A 27,246-nucleotide genomic window follows, 5' to 3' on the forward strand; every position below is an offset into this window, starting at 1 on the left:
TTTGCATTTTCAGTAAGTACCTGGGGTTTCTGATGCGGGACGTCCATGAATATAAATTAAGTAACATTCTTTCAGACCCTGCATACACTTAGGATGTTTTTTGGTTTAGAGATGAAAGAGAAAGAGCTGGAGAAAGCAAGAAGAAATTTCTGGAATAGGTGTTTAGAATATGGAAGAAAACCTAGAAGGAGAAAATATATTTGCTTATGCGTGACGAAGACAACTCATGAACTTCCTGTGCCTTGAAGAGACCTTGGGTAGTCATTTATTTAAAATGAATCACCCTTGGAATTTCCAGTGCAGAGAGCTTACTATATTATAGAGCAGTCCATCCACTATTGTATAATCATGATTATTATAATGTTCTTAATTCTCTTGAGCCAATATATTTTTCTATAATTTTTATCTGTTGGTCCTAGCCAAACCAAAGAGGCAAATGTAGTAAGGTAATTTGTGTTAAAATATAAAATAATTATAACCCCTTATTTTTCTAAGAGATATTTAAGCATGTAGTCTATCCTAGTTTGTTAAATTTCATCCATCCATGGGATGAGGATATACAGCCTTGCTCTGCCAGACTTTGTTTTTGATTCTGCCTCCGGGGTCAGTTCTGTCATTCTCTTCCCGGTCTGTTCCAGTTTTGTTCTTTGTCTCCAACTCTGCACACTCTGCTTTTCTCAGTACTTCAAGTTTTTCCCAGGTACAGCCAAAGTAATGGCAAACACAGTTCTAGGTTTGTCAGGAGAGGAGCTTACTTTAGTACATTTGGTTGCAGTAGAGTGTTTTCTTTTTCCCTGCCAATAGGCTGGCTTTCCTTCTGTATTTGGAGTTTTGGTCCACGTAAAATGAAGGTGATATACTATGGAGTGCCCAGTGAGATAGAGGGGTCTTCCTTTTTGCATCTCAAATTTTTCTTCTCCTGTCATTTTGTTGTTGTTGTTATTCCTAAAGTAGAAGTTCTCTTAGTGAGGGTCTATTGGTAGTAATTTTTTCAGTATTTATTGTTATTATTTCATCTTGGTTCTCAAACAGCTAATCTGACTGGATTTAGAGTTCTACATTATCAGTTATTTTCTCTCAGCCATTTAGCACATTATACTTGAGCTTGCATTGTTGCTGTTGAGAAGCTAGCTCAGTCTTAGGATCTTAGGTGAAAGGATACACGGTGGTTTATAGGTGACCTTCCTTTGTGTGGGAATTATCCTTTTTTTTTCTTGCAGTTTTTAAGGTTTGCTCTTTTATTTTGATGTATCTGAGTGTTATTATTTTTTAAATTCGGCTTGTGTTTTAGAGTTTTGAATCTGAGAATTAGTGTCTTCATATTCTGTTTAAACATTGACTCTCCCTTATCCTGTTTTTTTTTTTCCCTCTGGACCTCTTAGTTGTATGTTAGACCTTCTCAATCATCATGTCTTATAATTTCTCATATTTACATTTTTTGGATCTCTGTGCTGTGTCATTAGATTCACTTCCATTCCTTCATTATTTCATCTTTGTGTAGTTTGCTGTTCAACTTGTCTATTAAATTTATAATTTAAAAATCATTATTATAGTTTTCATTTCTAGAATTTCCATATATATCATTTAAGAAGCTGGCCAATTCTGATAGTCTCTTGTTAGTCAAACTTTTATTACCCTCTTATTTCTTTATTAAACACACCTGTTTTGTATCTGATAATTCAAATATATTCAGGTCTTATTTTGTAATTTGCTATTTCTGTGGACCCTTGTGGCTTGTTTCCTCATACATTTAAATCATAAGCCAAAGTTACTTGGAACTTTATCTGTGTTAATTTCTTGAAGCCTGGTGTATTAGTCAGCTCTCATGCTGCTAATAAAGACATACCCTTTCTTTTTTTTATAAAGAAAAAGAGGTTTAATGGACTTGCAGTTCCACATGGCTGAGGAGGCCTCACAATCAGGGTGGGAGGTGAAGGACAAGCAAAGGCGCGTGTTACCTGGTGGCAGGCAAGAGAGCATGTGTAGGGGAACTCCCCTTTATAAAACCATCAGATATCATGAGATTTATTCACTGTCATGAGAACAGCATAGGAAAGGCCCACCCCCATGATTCAGTTACCTCCCACCAGGCTCCTCCCATGACATGTGGGAATTATGGGAGCAACAATTCAAGATGAGATTTGGGTGGGGACACAGCCAAACCCATGTCACCTGGTTTTAATGTTTGTTCCTCTACTTTTGCCAAATGCCTGAGGCCGCTACCAGCCTGAGATCCTTTTCAATCAAAATTGGAGGTTGGATTGTCTTGTCTGTGTGGGTAGTGGAATTCTGACCTGAGATCTGCAAATTGGTAGGTTTTTGTTTTTTGTTTTGTTTTGTTTTTTTTTTGGAGACAGGATCTTACTCTGTTGCCTAGGCTGGAGTGTAGTGGCGTGATCTTGGCTCATTACAACCTCTGCCTCCTGGGCTCAAGCTATCCTTCTGCCTCAGCCTCCTAAGTAACTGGGACTCCAGGCATGTGCCACCACGCTTGGTAAATTTTTAAATTTTAGTGTAGAGCTGAGGTCTCACTATATTGCCCAGGCTGGTCTCAATCTCCTGGCCTTGAGTGATCCTTCCACCTCAGCCTCCCAAAGTGCTGAGATTACACATGTGAGCCACCATGCCTGGCCATTGGTAGGTTTATGACTGGGAATTCTCAGGGAAGATTTCCCTTTTTTCTCCCTTCTACATCCAGAGTTAAGGACAAGACATGGAGGTATTCCCATCATTTATTTTTCTTCTGTGAAACTGCTTTTTTCTTACTCATCCACTGAAACTTTCATTTTTTAGAGACTCCTGGCTTTATGCAGGGATCTTGTCAATCCCTTACCATCCTTGTACCATCTCCAAAGCTCTGTCTCTAGTTTACTAGTGCAGATGGATCACTAGTAATTTGGTGAATGGTTTGGTATCAAGGCTGCTCTTTCTTTGGATTTAGTAGTTCCTGCTTTCTTGCCTCCCAGGATTTCTTGTCGCGTTAGTTGTGTATTTACAATATTATTTAAATAAAATGTGGTCTAGTATTTTAGGTATTATGTACTAGAAGGGGATCTCTACATATGGGTGATCTGCTATGTTTTAAGAAGTGAAAGTCTTGAGTGGCTTGTTTTATATTTATATATACATATAGATAGAGACAGAGACACATATAGATACACACACACACACACGCATACACGCTCATCTGTGCCAGAGTGAAAAGTTGGAAATGAACTAGGAACCATCATCACAATAGGTATTTAGTAGTGATGAAAAGAGGTCATCCTCCAGAATTCTACTTGGCTTGAGTTGGCTAATCCAGTATGTTGTGGCTGAAGAAAATACTGGGTCTTTAACATCTACAAATGTGAAGAAATTATCAGGATAATAGCTATTAGATTTATATCAGTGCTATTAGAGATCTGTGGCTCTCCAACATTTCTCATCATTGCTATACCACAAGCAACTATGGCCTTAAATATATCGCATTACTAGCTCTAACCCTACCTTCATCCTTATCTACTAGTTTATTGTACTCAATACTTCCTTGGTTATTTAAAGTAATACAGCATTTATAGCAGGGTTTCAGCTGGGTGCATTCTTGGGTAATTTCTTCTGTGTTTTTCCTGAAATACGCTGCTGCCAGGCTAACTTTGCCAGACATTTTATTAGTATTCGGTCATTGTTTTATTGTTGCTGCTTATTACACCAAGAAGACAGGACTTTGGGGCGATGCTTTTGGTTTTTTGCTGGGGGAAGATCTTTATTACTGATCAAGGTAGCAATTCTAAATGCCATGTGAACTTGGGACAATATATGTGAGAATTATATCTCACTTAAGATGCCAGCAACTCTTTCTCTTTTCTTTCTTTTTTTTTTTTTTTTTCAACTTTTTAAGTTCTGGGGTACATGTGCAGGATGTGCAGGTTTGTTACATAGGCAAACATGTGCCATGGTGGTTTGTTGCACAGATCAACCCATCACCTAAGTATTAAACCCAGCATTCACTAACTATTCTTCCTAATGCTCTCCCTTTGCCCACCCCCAATCCCCATCCCCATCTCCCGACAGGCCCCAATGTGTGTTGTTCCCCACCATGTGTCCATGTGTTCTCAATGTTCAGTTCCCACTTATGAGTGGGAACATGCTGTTTGGTTTTCTGTTCCTGCATTAGTTTGCTGAGGATGCTGGCTTCCAGCTTCATCCATATCCCTGCTAAGGACATGATCGCATTCCTTTTTATGGCTGCATGGTATTCCATGGTGTATATGTACCACATTTTCTTTATCTAGTCTATGATTGATGGGCATTTAGGTTGATTCCATGTCTTTGCTGTTGTGAATAGTGCCACAGTAAACATAGATGTGCATGTGTCTTTGTAGTAGAATGGTTTATATTCCTTTGGGTATATACACAGTAATGGGATTGCTGGGTCAAATCGTATTTCTGCCTCTAGATCTTTGAGGAACCACCACACTGTCTTCCACAGTGGTTGAACTAATTTACACTCCCACCAACAGTATAAAAGCGTTACTTTTTCTCCATAACTTCGCCAGCATCTGTTGTTTTCTGACTTTTTAATAGTTACCATTCTGACTGGTGTGAGACGGTATCTCATTGTGGTTTTGATTTGCATTTTTGTAATGATCAGTGATGTTGAGCTTTTTTTCATACGTTGGCCCCATGAATGTCTTCTTTTGACAAGTGTCTGTTCATGTCTTTTGCCTGCTTTTTAATGGCATTTTTTTCTTGTAAATTAGTTTAAGTTCCTTAATAGACTCTGGTTATTAGACTTTCGTCAGATGGATAGATTGCAAAAATTTTCTCCCATTTTGTAGGTTGTCTGTTCACTCTGCTGATTGTTTGTTTTGCTGTGCAGAAGCTCTTTAGTTTAATTAGATCTCATTTGTAAATTTTTGCTTTTGTTGCAATTGCTTTTGTAGTTTTTGTCATGAAATCTTTGCCCGTGCCTATACCCTGAATGGTATTGCCTAGGTTTTCTTCTACAGTTTTTATAGTTTTGGGTTTTACATTTAAAGGACCATACTTTTCTAATTGGAGAAGTTAGGATTGATTAGCCTTAGTTTTTCTGCCCATTAATAAGAGATACTGGGTATGGGGGAACAAGCATTTGGAAAAGAGAATTTGTGATTATTTTAGTGACAAAAGATTATAATGGAGATTTTAAAAATACAAGAAAATGCTCTTAATCCCACTGCCCAGAAATAATCCCTATTAACATTTTGATATATTTTCATCTTATTTTAAAATAGGAAGTTCGTGTCATATTGTATATACAGCTTTGTTTCATAACTTTTAAAATCACTTATTTGTCCAAGCTTCCTCATCTTTTAGAACTTTTAAATAGCTGTATTATATACTTTCCTATAGCTGTATCAGTTTAACTATTTCCTCTGTTGTGTTGGACATTTGGGGTTTTGCTTTTGTAAATAAAGCTGTAGTGAGCATTCTTGGCATACATACATTTGCAAATATCTTGGATTATTTCCATAGGATATTTTTAAAGACCAGATATTCATAGTACATAGGGTATAAATACTTCTATGGCTCTTGAAACATAATGCCAAATTGTGCTCCAGGATTGCTACATGTACTAGTGTATAATCCCACTTTTCAGTGTGTGAGAATGTCTATTTTACCACATCTTTCTCAAAATGTAGTAATCCTGTGATAATCATTTTAAAAATAATTAGGTAAAATGTTCATTTCTTTGATTACTAATGAGGTTGAAATTTTTTGTATGTTTATTTTTCTTTTGTATTTTATAAGCTGCCTGTTCAGAGTTTTTTAAAATGCAGTTTTTTTCAGTAACTTGTTTATCTGATAATTTTGTATTGATTTGTACCTAGTGAAATGTATTAACTAATTGTTGTATATGTTGCTTATTATTTAGATTTTGCCATCTAATCTTGATTATGAATGCTTCATATCATCAAATTTCTAAATTTTTATGTGGTCAAATATGTTACCTTTTCATTATGATTTTTTTCCCCTCATCTTTTCTGAATGTTTAGAATGACTTTTCTTCACGCCAAGAGCAGATAATGCCGTATAGTCTATACAGTGTATTTTAGTGTCTTTATAGTTGTTTTTTGTCGTGTTTTTTTTTTTTTTAAACATTCAATTTTTAATCCATTTGGAATTCTGTTGAGATACAGGGATTTTGTTTTTCCTCCCCCAATTTAAATAATTCTCCCAACAGCATTTACTGACAACCCTTTGTATTTCCATTGACTTGAAATGCTATCTTGATCAATGCTTTAATTTTCATATGTACCACCATTGTGTATATTGTGTAAATCCCAATTTTGGTATTGTCAGAGTTTGTTTTTCTATCTCATGGTTTTGAAATGATATATGATTGTTTTTGCACTTCTTGATTACTAGTGCTGTTACACCTCTTTTCACATGTTTATTGACCTCTTTCTATTGCTTGTTCAGATCTTTTGCTAGTTTTTTGATTAGTTTGTATTTTCATGGATTTGTAACAATTCTTTATATATTCTGGGTAGCAATTTTCTGTTATATGCATTACAACTATCTTTTCCTAGTCCATGATTTGACTTTTTACATTTTGTAAATTTCAATGTAATTAAATTCTTCAATTTTATGTGGTGTGTGTGTTTTCCGTTCTTAATTTGACAGATACTTACTGAGCATCTACTGTTTCAGGGACTATTTTGGGTACTTGGGATAGGTCATGAACAAAATACACAGTATTTCTAGAGTTCACATTCTAGAAGCTCAAGAAATATTCATAAAATATTCACATGTTTTTTTCCCTGAAAGTGTTTAAGTTTTGCTTTTTCAGTTTTAGATCATTAATTTACCTCGAATTCATTTTTGTATATGATGTGAAGTAAGAACTCTTGTTTTTTTTTTCCTATATGAGTAACCAGTTATCCAGGCACCGTTTATTGATTAACACATTGTTTCTTCACTGTTTTGTAGTGACACCTCTGTTAGATATCAAGTTTCTGCATTTGTGTGGGTTTGTTTCTGTGTCTGTTTTGTTTATTGGTACATTTCTCTGTCCTTGTATCTGTATTACACTCTTAATTACTATGGTTCTATAATAAGCCTTGATATCATAGGTCTTCCTACTTTGTTTTTCTTCAAAATGGTTTGACCTGTTTTTAGTTCTTGCCTTTTTTCTTTTTTTTTTTTTTTTTTTGAGATGGACTCTCACTCTGTAGCCCAAGTTGGAGTGCAGTGGCATAATCTAGGCTCACTGCAACCTCTGCCTCCCAGGCTCAAGTGATTCTCATGCCTCAGCCTCCCCAGTAGCTGGGACTACAGGCGCACACCATCATGCCTGTCTAATTTTTTGTATTTTAGTAGAGACGAGGTTTCACCATGTTGCCCAGGGTGGTCTCGAACTCCTGAGCTCAGGCAATCTGCCCACCTTGGCCTCCCAAAGTGCTGGGATTACAAGTGTGAGTCTCTGCACCCAGCCAGTTCTTGCCTTTTGTATATGCATTTTAGAATCAGCTGAACTACAGTTACATCTTTGGTTATGCGTGGCTTCCTTTTCAGGGCTGCTGTTAGCTGTGTCAGAGTAAAATCCTGCTATATATTGGTGGTGTCTTCTGGTTTTAATAGTTCTTAAGATCCTTGAACTTCCTTGTGCAGCTTCTTTCTTTTTTATATTTTTCTTATTCATGACCTCCCCCTTCCCTCCCTCTTCTCTTTCTTTCTTTCCTTTCTTCTTTTCTTTTCTGTTACTGTTTTTGCTTCTGTTGTTCTTTTCATGTTCCCATCCTTGTTTTTTCTTTTTTTCTTATGGTCATTCTAAAGAGTACTTTAAAAATATATTTTTATTAAAGTAGTATATGGTGCATGTGTTGAGGGAAGCAAATAATACAGAGGCATATAAAACAACAGGAGCAAGTCTGTCTGATATCAGTTGGCTGAGACTTCCCAGATATTTTATGGGGGCATGTATAAATCTGTGTCTATTGAAAAAAAGGTCATATGCAGACTGTTCTGCAGCTTGCTTTATTTTTTAATTTAATTTTTATTTTATTATGATTATTATTTTTTGAGATGGAGTCTTGCTCTGTCTCCCAGGCTGGAGTGCAGTGGTGCGATCTCAGCTCACTGCAACCTCCGCCTCCCGGGTTCAAGCGATTCTTCTGCCTCAGCCTCCCGAGTAGCTGGGACTGCAGGCGCCCGCCGCCACACCTGGCTAATTTTTGTATTTTTAGGAGAGATGGGGTTTCACCATATTGGCCAGGCTGGTCTCGAACTCCTGACCTTATGATCCACTTGCCTCGGCCTCCCAAAGTACTGGGATCACAAGCATAGGACACTGCGCCCGGCCAGCTTGCTTTATTTTATTTAGTATTTTAAAAGACATTCTTCTATAGCTAATTTATTCTCATGGCTGCATTGTATGTATATACAGTAATTTAACCAATCCCCCATCAATGGACTTGTAGATCTTCTTCCTGATCTTGCAACTTTCAGACACTACTAATCCTCACTGGCAAAGTGGAAGTTGGATAATTTATTTTCTCCCTCCTTATGCCTTCTCTTTTACTGTTTTAAATTTAGTGGGGTTCTACCAAGAACTTTCCTATATACTCTTCAGAGCACTGGCATGTAGCTTTCTCAAGAGGGAAGAGTTGGCAGTAAACCTTGGTGTAGTTCTTTTGTCTGGTTCTATCTGTAGTTTACTGTTAAAAATACCTCAAAAGTTCTTTCTTTTTTTTTTTTTTTCTTGAGATGGAGTCTCGCTCTGTTGCCCAGGCTGGAGTGCGGTGGTGCAGTCTTGGCTCACTGCAGCCTCCACCTCCCGGGTTCAAGCGATTCTCCTGCCTCAGCCTCCCGAGTAGCTGGGCTTACAGGTGCCCGCCACCACACCTGGCTAATTTTTGTATTTTTAGTAGAGACGGGGTTTCACCATATTGGCCAGGCTGGTCTTGAACTCCTGAGTTAGTGATCTACACGTCTTGGCCTCCCAAAGTGCTGGGATTATAGGCATGAGCCACCGTGCCTGGCCTCCATTAACATATGGTGTCCTGGAGGAGAGTGTTTGTCATGTAGTGTTAAAAGTAGCAGTCCAATTGTAGAGTTGAAAAATGAATGAGTTGGAGAAAATGGAGATGGAGAATTTAAGCAGCTCTTTGCCACACACTTGACTATGAGAGAGCAGGGAATGAAGAGATGCAGATTTTGGGATTTTTCATTTTATTGGTGTTATACTTTTTGAAAGAAGTTAAAGTTGGATCTCTGTGTTACATGATTTTCCTTCTCTTAATCCTCCTAGCCTCCACCAGGCAGTGTGAAGATGCCTAATGTACCCAATACACAACCAGCAATAATGAAACCAACAGAGGAACATCCAGCTTATACACAGATTGCAAAGGTTAGTTCATGTTAGTTGTATAAATTCATATTGGCCATTATAATATCAGTAACATTTGCTTTCAGAGCAAAATAAATCTTTATATGGTTACATTTCTGTTGCTTAATTTTTAACTCACTTTCAAGTCTGGATTTGCTGTCTTGTCACCCTTCAAATACTCATTCCTCTTTTTGTCAGCTTATACCATTTGCTTTATTCCATTATTAGGAATTATTGAATTTATGTATCATCTTGGTGGATAAATTTTTATTGCCTTTGTTCCCACTTTTTAATGCACACTACCATTAAGGTAAAAATGATGGAATAATAGATATTATTGGGAGAGCGTTGCAATGGTAAAGTAACAGACAGTGTTAGGAGGTAGAAGATGGCAAAAATCTGAAAAGAAAGGAGATTAATAAGATGCCTGATAGCATGTAAGGGCAAATTGAGTTATAAATAATTTCTTAATCACATCCTTTGACCTCATTCTCCTATAACATTTAAGATATTAGAAAATATTCTTGCATTGGTGGCCTTATATATCATTTAATCTGGTTTATAGGAGCCAATTCAGTTGCCCTTTTTTCTATTGTTCATTTTCCTCAACTGTTCCCATTGCCTCTGTTCTTCACTCATTTAGGCATAGAGGTCATCTTAATTTCATTTTCCAGATTACCTAAAGATTCTGACTACTTCTACTAAGAGAAGTTTTCCTCTCCTAATGGACCCAACATTCCCAGTGAGGGTTTTCGGAACCCAAAGACCAAATGGACCAGATATCCCCATAATATTTTCTGTAACTATGATCTTCAGTAAATTCCTGTACTTGGAAGTGTGTTTGAATTAGGTTTCTCTCATAGTAGAGAAGTAGGAGTTAGCATATAAATGTTAAAGTATTTTATACTTCTGACAGTCTATTCACATATTGATATTTTTTGTTTAGGAACATGCATTGGCCCAAGCTGAACTTCTTAAGCGCCAGGAAGAACTAGAAAGAAAAGCCGCAGAATTAGATCGTCGGGAACGAGAAATGCAAAACCTCAGTCAACATGGTAGTATCCAAAGAAGTTTGAAATAAAAATAACTTTTAAACACTTTACATTATGTCTATACTAGCTCCTAGGTCATTTGGCCTGTGGATAAAACCCTATCCTGTTTTCCTGTTCTAACAAGGAGATCAGACACAGCAGATTGCCTGTTTGATACTCTGTAGCCTTCTAATCTTGGCTGATTTGCATAGTCTTTTGTTGATAGATTAGAACAGTGTTAGCCTCATCACACAGAAAATGAATGTGAATATGAAAATTTTTGCTTACTCTGAGGCCAGGAGCCTTTGATTCTGCAGTTAGGCCCTCCTTGGTTCTATGGACTCTTTATGAGTACATTTGCATGTACCCTACTTTTGACTTTTACCTGATTTATTCAGGTCAATTTCAGATTATCTGCCCCAGTCCTCACAAGTATTTTGTCAAATCATGTTAGAAAAATTGGAAGCCTAAGGTATTCATATGATGCCAAAGAAATAAGTGGTGAATTGTTTGCAGTGAATTCTATTCAGTTTGTGCCTGCCAAAACACTTCAAAGGAGTCTCTTAGGGAAAGCTAGCAGTCTCTGAGTAAGAAGAGGTAAAAGAGCTAGGGTAAGTCATTGTTAGGATGTCTGGGATAGTGATGCAATGCAAAGCTAGAACAATAACAATATACAGAACTATTTCTTTTTATCTTAGAATGTGTAAGTCTAGGGCCTCATGAGAACACATTTATCCTGGGTCATTTTCTTGCTTGCAGCATCAGAGGTAGCATCTATAGAAGGAGAAACTAAAAGTTGAACTGGGACCAATGTTTCTGAAGTACCTGTAACTAAAATCCATCATATTTCTTTAGCACTGCCAAATACAAACTATTTCTATGAGAGTTATGTTAGTAAAGACAGTAACAAAGAGTAGGAAATTAACAATTAGACTTCAGTATGTTAGCACATTTGGTACTTTTCCTCTCTTAACTCATACTTAAATCATCAATACAATCCTATGAGGGGTGACAGAGTTTTTATTCTCATTTTACAGATACGGAAACTAAGGCTGGGAGGAGAGAGTAAGTTGCCCAAGGCGACCTTGCCAGTAAGTGGCTAGCCACTTCTGGTTCCAGAGCCTCTCTTCTTTACGACTATTCACTGCCACTTCTCAAATAGTATGAGATTGGTATGAGAAATGAACTATATGAAATTTGAATAGTATGATAAATGGAACACAGGAGATTCATTGGGGAGAATCAGAAATAGGTTATTGTTCTTTCTATAAAAATTACCCTGGTCTGGAAAAAGTAGGTAAAATTGAATTTTTAAAAACTGTGGGATATAACATCTAAAATCAGGAAATGGCCTTAGGTGCTGTTTTTACCCTCTATTTTCATGTTTTGACTTGTTTTTTTAATTTTTTATTTCCCCCACCATTTCTCAAGTCTTATTTTTAATCTGGTTTCTTTATATAGACACATTTTTTTCCCTTTACAGTTTGAATTTGTTTTTCTCTGCATTTTTAAAGGTTCTATAATTCTTCGGCTTCCTTATCATGACTGTTTCATGTTTTCTTTGTTGTAGGGTTTTCGTACATGTATCTTTTGGATATTATTTTTCCCAGATTTTGAGTATTCTAAATTTGATTCTTTGGTATTGGTTTAATCTTGGCCTTAACAGAAAACTTGAAAAAATTAGAAGCTGGTCTTTCTCCACATGAGATAGGAATTATAACAGAATTATATTTGAAGATTTAAGATGCTGAGGAGAAAATTGAAGTTTAAAAACTGGATGGCCTTTTCATGCCAGCCAGACTCTTTGGACTGTGAAATAAATCTGTTTTAGGGTAGAAGCACTGGATATGTGCTTTCTTTTTGTTTCTTGTTTTTTTCTGTACATAAATGGTTCCTGCTAAACATGGTATGATATGACACTGGAAAATTATTTTACCATCTAATGTGCTCTAAGGTGATGATATTCTGAGAAAATTTTTTAAAAATCTAAAGCTTGTCTTTCAAAGTTCTAGGAATACAGAGATATAGTACTACAGTTTTTGTGAACTTTTATTAAAATAATAGAGTTTTTCTTTATTATGAAACAAAAAATAATATCACATGTTTGTTATAATATAAATAATCTTTTCTTTTTCTAAAAAAAATTTACAGGTAGAAAAAATAATTGGCCACCTCTTCCTAGCAATTTTCCTGTCGGACCTTGTTTCTATCAGGATTTTTCTGTAGACATTCCTGTAGAATTCCAAAAGACAGTAAAGCTTATGTACTACTTGTGGATGTGTGAGTATACAACAATTTATATCTTTGCTTAGAATTTGTATTTTTGTTGTCAAAATCCACATTTTTATTTCAAGGATAGTATAGCAAACCAGTCTTCTTTTTCTATAGATAAAGCTTAATCATGATTTCAGAGTGAAACATATCATATTTAGGCACTTCAGAATTGTACTATATGTGACAATGTAAGTCCTTGGCTGAGAAAAACCTGTATATTGAGAACTGGCATTCTTTTGAGGAAAAGACAACTTCTCTGTCATGTGGGTAAAATTTTGTAAGATTCTTTTTCCTTGAAAGATGTTATCTAGACATGATTTGCTTGGAAAAAATAATGCATACTAATTTTATGCAGAGGAAGGCCATTTAAAAGAATTCTGTTAAATGTAGGCGTTTTAGCTATTTTTAAAAAGGCATAAAATTATTACATAAACTGTTCTTTTTATAGCTTTGAGTACAGTTTACTTTTTGTTTTCAATTGTGATACTTTTATTATTGAAAGTGCTTAATTAATACAGGACATTTTGTTGAACGGAACATTAGAGTATACGTTTGAGGCTCTGATGCTCCCATCACTTTGAGTATAATAACTCATGGAATACTGAAACAAAATGTTAAGCCGTTAACAGTTTTACTCTGTGTGCACAGACCTCCCACTTACTCTCTGTTTCATTTTTATTCCAAACAGTAGTCTCAGCCTAATTTTGATATCCTTTCAGAAGGGGAGGTAACTATTGAGGGTTCTCACATGCATAACATCTGGGTTAATGGATGATTTGTAGGGTACATTCTTGATAGAGGAAATTTATTTGTTTTTACTTTATGATTAATGAGACTACCACCCCTCCCTTAATGGATGAGATAATTTTCCTCAAAATCTTTTAGGAGCATTCTTCATGTATGTCAAGTTGTTTTGGAATATGAGAAGTGATTCCTAATGGATAGTCTATTTTTAACTCTTCATTAGTATTTTTTGAGATATTCTTGATCTAATATCTTTTGCTAAATCCTCAGTGTCAGTAGTATATATTTTTAATATTAAATGTCCGATTCCATATATGTACATGCTAACCAAATCTTATTTAATCAATATAATATATGCATTTATATTTTATATATATTTTTTTTAAATGGGCAGAAATTGTCCTAGCATTTTATTTTATTTATGTATTTATTTTGAGACAGAGTCTTGCTTTGTCGCCTAGGCTGGGGTGCAATGGCACAATCTTGTTTCACTGCAACCTCCGCCTCCCGGGTTCAAGTGATTCTCGTGCCTCAGCCTCTTGAGTAGCTGGGCCTATAGGCACGTGCCATCACGCCTGGCTAATTTTTGTATTTTCATCTATACTTGGAAGAATTTTCATGAACTTTAAAGCATAATTATACATATATTTTATCTTTCTTTCAGTGGATTAGGAAATAACCTAATTTGAAAATTGAAATTTAAGTTAGAATGTTCTTAAGGTCTAAAACTTTTTAAGGCAACTGGATGCTATTTAATGCTGCAGAGTAATAATTTTTTATTTCACAATCTTTTCAATTCCGTTTTTAAGATCTTAACACAACCACCCTTATTTTGAGGCCAAGGGTTTTGAGTAAATTTATTATGAGCAAGCATTCCTGAGAGTTAAAAATCCTAATGGGACTAGAGTAATGAGTGAGAGTGTCTCTTTTGTGATAGAATTGAATGGGATTTTAAAGTGGGAAAAGCTCCTGCATTTCTATGGCTAAAAAATTGAAGCTTACAGAGGTTAAGTGATTGGCTTAATATTAGATGACTACAACCTAAGTGACTTCATCTGGAGCTCTTTTTTTTTTTTTTTTTTTTTTTAAACTCTAGAGCTTGTTTACTTATCTGGTGGGTTAGGTAAGAGCAAATTTAGGCATCCCAGAATGTGTGTGTATATCCTGTTTCATTAATTATTAACTTATTTGATTTGTAAAGAAATCTTAAAGTTTGAGATTTAAAAAACTAAATCCAATAGGTTTTCCCACTTGTTAATTTTAATTCAAGTAATTTGTTGGCATATTTTTATTGATTTGATAATTTACATTAAACATCATTTTAGCTTATATAAGAATGTACTTACCATAATAAATTCAGCCTGTGAATAAATTTTTAAAAAATCCTTTGAAACAGTTATTAATTACAGTGGGTCAAAGTAGTTCTTTAGGATCATGGTATAGTTAGATGTTACTCAGATTTTTTGTTTTTGGTCTGTCAGGGAAAGCAATTATTAACAGCATATGATGAATTTGTCAACACCTATTTGTGTTAACCAAAAGAAAAGCCTGCCACAGTAGCTAAAATGCATCATGTTGTGTGGGGGAGTGAGGAGGGGACTTAATAAATTTAATCCTCTACCAAAACGCAAGTTTTTTTCAGGATTTTACAAATGGACAGCTCTATGAAGTTGAATGAATAATCCTTATACATTGACTATATAGTCACTAGAAATTGCTACTGCATTAGTATTTTTAGTCCAGTTTTTAGTCTGCAGCCCCATTCTGTAAAGATATGGTTTTTCCTCCTAAGTCCTGGGTCTTTTCCTGGCAGGCACTGCTTTTCTTCTTGGGCTTCAGATCAAGAGACATCACGTTTCCTTTTCGGGAAGAAGCCCTTAAGGTAGTGTGCCTCTGGTTTAGCTACATCATTGCCTGTAAGGAGGAGAGGGCCAACAGAATTTTTGCCAAACAGTACATGTATTAAGACTCGCTTTCCTGTGTATACTCTGTTTTCAAATCAAATATGTAAAATACAACAGTGTTTTGAAAAATATAAATGGAAACATGGAGTAGAATACATTTGCTCTTAGGAAGTATTTTTTTATTTACAATTTTTTGTTGGATGAATTCATAAATTGAATGTAAACCTTTCTTTTTCTATTTTGTTTTCTGATTCCACAGTCCATGCAGTAACACTGTTTCTAAATATCTTCGGATGCTTGGCTTGGTTTTGTGTTGATTCTGCAAGAGCGGTTGATTTTGGATTGAGTATCCTGTGGTTCTTGCTTTTTACTCCGTGTTCATTTGTCTGTTGGTACAGACCACTTTATGGAGCTTTCAGGTAAAATGTGTGTACTTTAAAATACACTCTTTAAAACCTGTGAAGTAAATAATTCGTAGTACACGTTAAAGGGAAAATTGACGCATTTTCATTAAAAAATTCTTGTATTGTTGTATAAACATACCCTCAGGAAAGTTCAGTATAGCATGCCTGTGTATTCATTGGATTTTGTAAGTCATAAAATTCCATTTTTTTCTCCCATTTGATAAAAGACCAAACATGAAAATTGATGGAAAAATAAGAACAGTCTTAGAAGTTAATATTTATAAAATATTCTCTTCCATATGTTATACTTTAAGGAAAATTTTGCTCTTTGCCCACCCCACCTCCCGAATCAAAATCCCAATTGGTGCTTACAGTTTTAATTTTTAAATTAACCTAGGTAAGGTAAATATACATGCAATATTTAAAATGAGCCATTTGCACCTAGCAACTTGGATTATTTTCTTTATAAATCCATTTTAGGTTTTTTCAAAGGCAGCACCATTTTAAAAACCATTTGTGCTACTAGGTTAAGTATAATGCTTTACATAGTATATTTTAATCAGTGGTTAGGGTTAACATTTCCTAAGTGCATGTTCTGTGGGATATTAATAGGTGCTGGGGGAAAAAAAAGAGCTCATAAGCTTAGTAAATTTGGGAACAGCTGGATAATAAGGTTAAGCAAGTTTCTTCATTTCAGGATTTCTTACACTCTTTAAGTACCTAGTATGATTTGTGCTTTATGACTTGACCATGCAACCATTATTTTTCTGTGGAGTACTTTGTTGAACTATTGCTTTAAGAAGTATTGGGAAATACTGATTGAAATGATAGTCCTATATGGGTTCATATATTTAATAGTTTTTTAACTCATTTTTATTTGAGTAAACTCATTTGTGAATAACAAACCATTTCAACTCTCATGAATAAGGGGTAACATTACTAGGATATATGCATGTGTTGTTTAAAGGATATATTAGGGAAATTAGAGGGCCACATTTAAGTGTTCAATATGTTTTGCCATTGCAACCTAAAATCTGTTTAACCAGAATGTGTAACACACACACACACACACACACACACACACACACACACACACACACACACACACACACACACACACACACACACACACACACACACACACACACACACACACACACACACACACACACACACAGAGTTAGAAACCCAGATCTGTAAATGAGGGAAAAACAAGAGAACAGGAGATGGGAGAACATTAGGGAATTTGGAGAGAAAATGTATCAGACAATGAAGAAGTAAATTATTACTTAGAAATGGCATAAAGAGAAGAAATAATGAGAGGAGGAGTGAAGGGAAGAAATGATGGGAGAAGGGAAAGGAGAAAAGAACCTTTGGATACATTGAAATATGGGAGATTGGTTGCCAAGGAACGGGGAGAGCTTCTCCTGTAGAGATGGGTTGGAGAGGAATGAAAGGAACATAGTTACTCTTTGCATGATCTGAGTTATTGCTGTTATTTTTCTTCGTTATCTAAGCGTGGCTCACAAGGTTTTTTCTGTTTTTTTTTGTTTTTTTTTTTTTGACATCTAACCTCTGCCTAATGACCTCCATCACATTACCAATATGTTATCGATCTGTGATGATGCTGGCTGGTAGGAGTGAGGATATCTTTATGAAACTTTTCAAAAAAGTGACCTGAGACTAGGGAATTTGGATTTTAAACCTTCTGTTACTTATGTAGCCAAAATAAATGACTAAAAGCCAGCTTTGTGCCTTTTATTTCCTGAAGTCACTTGGTATCTTTTTTCCCCCCCCATTTTGGCAGTTGAAATAAAAATGCTCGGTGGAACATTTTTACTTCTGGCATTGTTGATCCCTAGGCTGAGTTCTTAGCTGCATCTCAGTCTTTTAGAGTACATACAAATATATTAATAATCTGGTTTTCACTGTGCAGAGTAGAAATGAGAGGAATACTTTTTTTTTTTTTGAGACGGAGTTTTGCTCTTGTTGCCCAGGCTGGAGTGCAATGGTTTGATCTCGGTTCACTGCAACCTCCGCCTCCTGGGTTCAAGCTGTTCTCCTCCCTCATCCTCCCAGGTAGCTGGGATTACAGGCATGCACCACCATGCCTGGCTAATTTTGTATTTTTAGTAGAGACAGGGTTTAACCATTTTGGTCAGGCTGGTCTCGAACTGCTGACCTCAGGTGATCCGCCCACCTCGGCCTCTGCCCACCTCGGCCCCCCAAAGTGCTGAGATTACAGGCGTGAGCCACTGCGCCCAGCCTCGAGAGGAATATTTTTTATGGGGAAAGTTGAATTAAAGTATTTATAATCATTAATATACCTTCCTGTTATGTATCTTTGGCATTTCCTTATATTGATATATTTACAGGACTTTGTTCTCCATAAGGTAAACTCATTGTAAAAATCTGAAGGAAAATTATATAGTGAAGTTTCAAATGTATGTATTTTTAAAAGTTAAGTTTATTAGGTATCAGGATTAAACATGAAGTTGTCATTTTGTTATTTATGTAGTTTACAAAGATTGTAACTTGGGGCTGGGCATGGTGGCTCATGCCTATAATCCCAGCACTTTGGGAGGCAGAGGCTGGCGGATCACATGAGGTCAGGAGTTCGAGAATAGCCTGGCCAACATGGTGAAACCCCATCTCTACTAAAAATACAAAAAATTAGCTGAGTATCGTGGCATATTTCTGTAATCCCAGCTCGAGGCAGGAGAATCGCCTGAATCCGGGAAGCAGAGGTTGCAGTGAGCTGAGGTCGTGCCACTGCACTCCAGCCTGGGCGACGGAGTGAGATCCTGTCTCAAAAAAAAAGAAAAAAAAAACAACAAAATAAAACCCCAACTTGGTCCTGAATTTTGTACTTCCACAAATCACTAGGCATTATGCAAATACATCAAAATATTAGGTAATTATTGACAAGGCAGCATTATTGTTGAATGTGTTGAGTAACTATTAGAAACAGACTGAGAAAGAGTATTTGCATAATGCTTAGTGATCCTGGCTTCCCCACTTAAAAAGCTGTGCAGTTCTGAGCACATGCAGTAAAACTCAGAGCCTCAGTTTGTTAGGTTTAAATGAGGGATATTTGTAGAGTTGAAAGGAGGATTAGAGATAATGTATGCAAGTTTTGCATTATAGATGGTGAATAAATGGTAGCTGTAATTAATTTTTAACTTTTTTTGGACCCTCTTAGATTTTATCATTTACATTTTATGATCTATAAGTGAACTGTGATTTGTTATAGATTATATTTTACAGAGCCATTATTTGTAGCTTTGAAGACAATTTTCAAAATAGTACTTTCTCCCACTTTTTAATTATGATATATTTAATGCATACCAAAGAATACCTGAAACACAAGTTAAAAGGCATAATAATGAGTCATCTATGAACTGTGAGCCCACTGGTCAATTTAAGAAATGGAACATTATCAGTACCGCTGAAGCACTGGTATGTTTCCATTTCCCTGCTCCATAGGTAACCATTACGTTGAATTTTGATAATTTTTGCTCATTCTCTAGCTATAATTTTAGTTTTATCATACATATTTGTACTCCCAAACCTTTTTTTAGCTTGTAAAGAATATTTTTAAAAGTATTTTAATATTTATAAAAGTGATACATCTTTGTATACAGGTTATTTTATATGCAGTTTTAAGTAACTGTACAAATTTTTTTTGGTAAAATAATGACCCGTTTTAATCCTTTTCTACCAACAGTTCTTGCCGCTGACTTATGTGGGCATTTACCTTTATATTTTAAATAATGATCATATACCGCCATTCCTTGCTTTTGTTTAAGTAGCTTTATTAGGATATATTGTACATACTATAAAATTCACCCACTCTTATGGGAAAATTCAATGATTTATTTTATTTTATTTTACTTTAAGTTTTGGGATACATGTGCAGAACGTGCAGGTCTGTTACATAGGTGTACATGTGCTATGGTGGTTTGCTGCACCTATCAACGCATCATCCAGGTTTTAAGCCCCACGTGCATTAGCTACTTGTCCTAATGCTCTCCTTCCCCTTGCCCCCCACCCCCTGACAGGCCCTGGCTTGTGATGTTCCCCTTCCTGTGTCCATGTCTTCTCATTGTTCAACTCCCACTTAGAGTGAGAACATGAGGTGTTTGGTTTTCTGTTCCTGTGTTAGTCTGCTGAGAATGATGGCTTCCAGATTCCTCCATGTCCCTGCGAAGGACATGAACTTATTTCTTTTTTATGGCTGCATAGTATTCCATGGTGTATATGTGCCACATTTTCTTTATCCAGTCTATCACTGATGGGCATTTGGGTTGGTTCCAAGTCTTTGCTGTTGTGAATAGTGCTGCAATAAACATATGTTTGCATGTGTCTTTATGGCAGAATGATTTATATTCCTTTGGGTACATACCCAGTAATGGGATTGCTGGTCAAATGGTATTTCTGGTTCTAGATCCTTGAGGAATTGCCACACTGTCTTCCACAATGGTTGAACTAATTTACACTCCCACCAACAGTGTCAAAGCGTTCCTATTTCTCCATGGCCTTGCCAGCATCTGTTGTTTCCTGACTTTTTAATAATCACCATTTTAACTGGCATGAGATTGTATCTCATTGTGGTTTTAATTTGCATTTCTCTAATGACCAGTGATGATGAGCTTTTTTTCATGTTGGCTGCATAAATGTCTTTTGAAAAGTGTCTGTTCATATCCTTTGCCCAATTCAGTGATTTTTAAGTAAATTAATAGAGTTGTGCAATCATTACCACAATCAGTTTTAGAACTTTTCCATCCTTCCCAAAATTTCCGTGGATTCATTTGCATAAAATTCTCATTCCTTTCCCCTAGCTCCAGGAAACCACTGATCTGTTGCCTGTGTCTAAAAATTTTTCTGAGCATTTCATGTAAATGGAATCATAGAACATCTAGTCTTTTGCTGTTTTCTTTTACTTAGAATAATGTTTTTGAGATTTATTTGGGCTGCAGAATGTATTATTAATTCATTTCTCTTTAATTGTTAAATAGTATTCCATTGTATTGTTACATCACGTTTTATTTATGCATTCACCAGTTAATGGATATTTGGCTCTTTTCAACTTTTGGCTTTTTGGATAATACCATGAATATGCATGTGTCTTAGTTCATATTTGTTGCTCTAAGGGAACACCTGAGGCTGGGTAATTTATAAAGAAAAGAGGTTTATTTGGCTCGTGGTTCTGCAGAGTGTACAAGAACAATGGTGCCAGCATTTGCTTCTAGTGAGGACCTCAGATTGCTTCTCCTTATGGTGGAAAGCAAACAGGAGCAGATGTGAGTAGACATCGTGTGGTGAGAGTGAAGAAGCCAGTTGGGGGAGAGGTGCCATGCTCTTTTTAATAGCCAGCTCTTTTGGAAACTAATGGAGAACTTATTCCTTATCGTGAGTACTGCACCAGGCCATTCATGAGGGATCTACCCTCATAACACAAACACCTCCTGCTAGGCTCCACCTCCAACACTGGGAATCAGATTTCAGTGTGAGGTTTCGGGGATCAAAAATCCAAACTGTAACAGCATGTACAAGTGTGTCTATAGCCATATATTCATTTCTGTTGATTATATTTTTAAGAGTTACCATAGCAATATATCTAGGAGTGGCCTTACTGGGATGAAACTTTTTTTTTAAAACATGTCTAAATTTTTAAGAAACTGCCAAACTGTTTTCTAAAGTGGCTGTGCCATTTCACATTCCCATCAGCAACGTCTGAGGGTTCTAGTTTCTCTGCATCCTCACTAACACTCATCTTTTGTCTTTTGATTATTGCCATTTTAGTGGGTATGTAGTAGTATCTTGTGGCTTTAATTTGCATTTCCCTAGTTACCGATGAAGTTTGAGCACCTTTTTATTTGCTTATTAGACGTGTGTCTTTTTTGGTGAAATGTTTGTTCAAGTTTATTGTCTATTTTAAAAATTTGGTTGTTGACTTCTTACTATTAAGTTTATTTTTTAAATATATTTTGTTGTAAGAGTTCTGTATTGGAGATATAAGTTGTTTTGTTTTGTTGTTTAACAGTTTGCAGATATTTTATCCCAGTGTGTGGCTTCTTAGTGGTGCCTTAAGAAGCACAAAAACATTCAATTTTAAGAGTCTGATTTAACAATTTTTTTGGTCTTGTCCGGTTAGTATCATGTCTAAGATCCTTTTGCATAACCCATGGCCATAAAGATTTTCTCTTAGATTTTCTTCTAGAAGTTTGTGGTTTATCTCTTGTGTTTAGGTGTATAATACATTTTGAGTTAATTTTTGTTTATTGTGTATGAGGGTTATTAGTCTTTATTTGTGTAAGGGTCTAAATGCATCTTTTTGCTGTGGATATCCAAATATTCCTCCACTATTTGTTAGAAAGACTATATTTTGTAAATTATCTTTTTGTACTTCTGTTGAAAAATCACTTGTCCATATATGGAGAGGTCTTTTTTGGACTTTTCCCATTGAATTGTTTGGACACTTTTCTTGCAAATCCATTGACCAGTGATGTAGGATTTATTTTTGGACTCAATTTTGTTCTATTGAACTATGTGCCTATCTTTATACCAATATGCCTTTCTTGACTAATGTTAATGTTGCTTTATAGTTAGTCTTTCAACTTTCTTCTTTTTCAGAATTGTTTTGGCTATTCAGAGTCCTTTTCATTTCATTTAAATTTTGGACTCAGCCTGTTTCTACAAAAAATAAAAAATAAAAGTAAAAACCCTGCTGTGATTTTGATAGGGATTGAGTTAACACTGTAAGCCAGTTTGGGGAGAATTAATACCCTAACAGCATTGATTTTGTGAATATGAATTTCTCTCCATTTATTTAGATTTTTATAATTTCTCTTAGCCATGTTCTTCAGTTTTAATTGCACAAATCTTATACTTCTGTTGTTAAATTTGTTACTAAGTATTTTATCCTTTTTATGTTATTTTAGGTGGAATTATTTTAATTTCCTCTTTGGATTGTTTGTTGCTAGTAGTTAGAAATAAAGTTGTCTTTCATATATTGATCTTGTATCATTCTACCTTGCTAACCTCCTTCGCTAATTCTAGTAGTTTGTGTGTGTGCATGTGCTGGTGCACATGCATGCTCAAGATTCCTTGGGATTCCATATATATTATGATAATGGCTTCTGCAAATAAAAATGTTTGCTTATTCCTTCCAAAGTAGTTATCTTTAATCAATCCACCTTCCTTTTTTCCTCCTTTTGCTTTATTAAACTGGCTACGGCTTCTAGGATAGTGAGAATAGAAGTAGAAAGAGTAACATCCATGCCTTGTTCCCAATTTTAAGAGAAAGCATTCACCATTAAGGATGATATTGACTGTAGATTTTTTTTTTGTAGATGCTCTTTGTTGGTCTGAGGAACCTCTCTTGTGTTTCCAGTTTGTTGAGTTTTTTAAATTTTTTTATTTTTTTATCATGAATGGTGTTGGATTTTTCCAGATGCTTTTCTGTTGCCGTGATCTGTGGAGATAATCATGTGATCTTTGTCCAGTTACTCTGTTAATATGGTGAGTTACATTGATTGACTTTTGTAAACCAACCCTGCATTTCTGGCATACTTTCCACTTGGTCATTTTGAGTTCCTTCTGGGAGTTGCAGTGAGGGTGCTGATTTTTATGATTTGTCCTACCTTGGTTGAAATACGTTGCTGAGACAGTTGTGGGGAATGAGAGCAGTTCTAGGCAAGAATGCCACAGACTCATGCTGTTCTTACCAGAGTTCAGTAGTTGCCATGAATAGATGTTTCTCAGTTTGTTATGTTGTGTGCCTTTGGACAGAATACTGAAATGGTTATTTTTGAGTTTGATCCATATTTATGGTATTTTGAGAAGCGGATTTGTTGAGTTCCTCATTCTGTCATGCTGGAAGTGAATTCCCATTTCTTGATTTTTAAGTTTTAGTTGTCTTCTACTCATTTGCTGCTATGGAGAATAAAGCTTCAGCTTTTCTAAAGCTTATGTTGCCCCTTTTCCCCAATACACATGCATCTTTTCCCCCCACAGTCCTTCTGTTACATGTAACAATGATTTTAGGTTAGACTAGTATTTGGAGTTCTTTATTTATTACTATGTAAATAGTATTTACAGCTGCACTTTCTAGTATATTGTGATTATATTTTGTTTTTTGTACAGCTGTATTGCTACAGTAAATGCCTTATTTTGATCTGTTGCTTCATTTTACACACATACACACTCCTTCCTTCCCTTCTGATTCTTTACATATTTTCTGGCAAAATTGAAAAACTATGGTTCATCCTTTCTGTTTATATAACCAGAAAAAGAGATTTTTTTCCCCAAAGCGAAGTCTCAAACTCTTCATGAGGAAAGGTAATATTCTTTATATAACTACAAGAAGAACCTAGTGCTTATCAGATTCTCTTACATTTATATATAAATATATACTGTTTTAGAGTCTACAAATCATGTTTTCAGTACTTTGTATTATTTAGTCTTTACGGTCTTTTGGGCAAATTATTAGGAACTGAGATTTTAACCCAGATCTTCGGACTAGAAGGTTAGGATGTTATGTTCCTTTCTACTTTATTATATTTTCATTATCATTTAGTTTGCAGTGAATCCAGGTACATCAGTGATTTCCACACAGTAAGTTAACTTACTTTGGAATATTTACTAACAGTGTTTATTTCTTGACTAGCTCTTTAACTAGTGTAGTTAGTATTTGTTACAAAGTTCTCTGCCCACTGAGTGTTGAGAATGTGGAGAAGATAAATAGCTTGTTAACTTTGTATGCAGCTTATTTCCTAATAGCTTTTCTGAGTATGATCTAAGGACTCTTGGGGCCTTCCTTTCAGAGAGCTTAAGTTCCTCCCTTTTCTAACGGTATAGGTGTGTGAAGCAGATTTCTTCATTTTCAACCAAAACAACGTATTGTATAACAGATTGAGTGCAGATACAGGTATAAGAAACCATATAGATATAACGTTGCTAGGAATCTTAAAACTCTAAAATTAACACTCCTGCATGCACTTGAAAGAATATATAGCCTGCTATTGTTGGGTAAAATGTTCTAAAATGCTTCAAAATATTCAAAATGCTGTTGTACTTTTTTTTTAACATTTTGTAAAATGTTCAAAATGCTTTTGCAGACGAAACTATAGGTTGCCAACCAAAAAAGCTACTTTATATATGAAGTTGACAGTCTATATATTAAGTCGACAGTCTCTTTTAATTAATGTGCTTATGCCATTTATATTTAATATAATTACTTATCTGCTTGGATTAAAATCTGTCATTTTACCATCCATTTTCTGTATATTCCAACTATGTTTCTTTTCCTTTCTTTTTGCCTTTTTTTTTTGGATCAGTTGAGTATCTGTTAATGACTGCCTTCTCCCCTATTTCTTCGTTATTTATATCTCTTAAAAATGTTTTTTAGTGATGCCCTGGTTTTTACAATATATGTCTCTAATCATAGTCTGTATTCAAATAATATTATTCTGCTTCATATGTACTGTAAGGCTCTCCCAACAGAGTACTCTCAGTTCCCCCTTCCCAACCTTTATACAGTTTTAAAATGTATTTTATTTTTATATATGCTAGAAACACACAGTACATTACCTTTAAAATTTTTTTTTTAATTTGAATGGGTACATAGGAAGTGTGTATATTTATAGGATATATGAAATATTTTGATACAGGCATGCATTGTGTAATAATTACACTATGGAAAAAGGGGTAGTCATCCCCTCAAGCATTTATCCCTTGTGTTACAAACAATTTAGTTATACTCTTTTAGTTATTTTAAAATCTGCAATTATTTTGACAATAGTCACCCTGTTGTGCTATCAAATACTAAGTTACTCATTCTTTCTAATAATTTTTTTGTATTCATTAACCATCTCTACCTCTCCGGTGCCCTAGCTTCTGCCTACTACCCTTCCTGGCCTCTGGTCACCATCCTTCTTCTGTCTCCATGTGTCACTACTTTTGCTTTAGATTTTAATTTTAATTTGCTTTTAATTTTCAAAGAATTAAAAATAAGGAAAAATGAATTTTACATTGGCCTTTATTAATACCATTTCAGCACTTTTCATTTGTGTGTGTGGGTGTATATGTGGAGATCCATGTTTTTGTATCATATCATAATCTTTTTGCCAGAAAATTTTTCTTTAATATTTTTGGTAGAACAGGTCTGCTAATAATCAGTTCTCTGATTTTTGTCTGAAAAAGACTTCATTTTTTATTCATCTTTGAAAGATATTGTCAGTAAGTATAATATGGGTTCACAGGTGTTTTTATTGTTTTTACTTTCTTTCGTACTTTAAACACATCATTTTCATCCATTCTGGCTTGCAAAGATTCTGGCTAGAAGTCCACTATAATTCTTATCCTTGTTCTTCTGTATTTAATGTGTCTTGTTTTCTCTGGCTGTCTTTAATATTTTTTCTGTATTTCTTCTTTTGGGGTGTTTGAATATGATGTGTTAAAGTACGTGTGTGCATTGCGTGTTATGTATATGTGTGTGTTTCTGTTTATCCTTAGTGTTGTCTAATGTTCTTGGATCTCTGGTTTTGACTCTTCATTAATTTTGGAAAATTCTCAGTCATTCACTGTCTCTTTACATATTTGTTTTGTGACTTCTTTATCATCGCTTTCTGTAATTTTTATTACATATGTGTCAGAATTTTTGATATTGCCCCACGTCTCTTAGATGTTCTATTCTTTATTTTCATTCTTTTTTACTTTTGCATTTCAGTATATATAATTTCTATTTTCAGTTTCACTGATTCTCTCCCACCCTCAGTTTTGCTGAGTATATTGGTGAGCTTCTCAAAGGTACTCTTCATCTCTGTTATGATATTTTTCATTTCTACCATATCCATTTGGTAATTTCCTATGTCTTACATATATGCTAAGATGCCCCATCTCCTCATGCATGTTGGCCACCTTTTTGACTAGAGTCTAGGAACATATTAGTCAGTTATTTTAAATTTTTTGTCTGATAATGCCAACACTATATTTGAATATGGTTTTCTTGATTGCTTTGTCTCTACATACTTGACAGTGTGTCTTTTTTCCTTATTTCTTTTTATGCCTCATAATTTCTTGTTAAAAACTAGACATCTTTTGAAGACAGTAGAGACTGAGATAAATAGGTTTTGTGCCTTAAGTGGGAGGTAAGATGGGATAGCAAAGCCCATCCTCCTCAGGGCACAGCTGAAGACCCACTGGACATGGCTTTTCTGTTGTGCTAGGCTTTTAGTGTATGGGTGGTGTGCTGTTGTGGGGTTGGGGGCAGGTGTCAGGTAATTCAGTCAGAAATTGATCTGGGTTTGGGTTTTTGCTCGCCATGACTGCCCTCAGTACCTCAGAGACTTCAAATTACTTTGGTGTTACCTTATGTTTAGGGTGAGGCCTGCTTTTCCAGAAGCTTTTTCTTGGTGTTTGCTCCATTAGCTTCAGGTTTCTCCTTTGTGCCTGCCCCTCGGAGAGGGCTTCTCTTCGCACACTCTTCCCCCAGGAGTAGAGTGCTGTTACTTGTTACTTCATACTTGGAGCAT

At 35.4% G+C, this 27,246-nt stretch overlaps 1 protein-coding gene across 1 annotated transcript in view; it reads left to right on the forward strand.

The window, feature by feature from the left end:
* Positions 1 to 27,246, forward strand: part of SCAMP1 (secretory carrier membrane protein 1) — a 115,327-nt gene that overhangs the window by 47,565 nt on the left and 40,516 nt on the right. Inside the window, 4 exon segments of the mRNA NM_001134112.1 lie at positions 9,275 to 9,373; positions 10,299 to 10,407; positions 12,535 to 12,663; positions 15,565 to 15,724. Of these exon segments, the coding sequence (NP_001127584.1) occupies positions 9,275 to 9,373; positions 10,299 to 10,407; positions 12,535 to 12,663; positions 15,565 to 15,724 (497 nt within the window).

Source organism: Pongo abelii, chromosome 4 (genome assembly GCF_028885655.2).
Source record: "Pongo abelii isolate AG06213 chromosome 4, NHGRI_mPonAbe1-v2.0_pri, whole genome shotgun sequence".
Lineage (NCBI taxonomy): Eukaryota > Metazoa > Chordata > Mammalia > Primates > Hominidae > Pongo > Pongo abelii.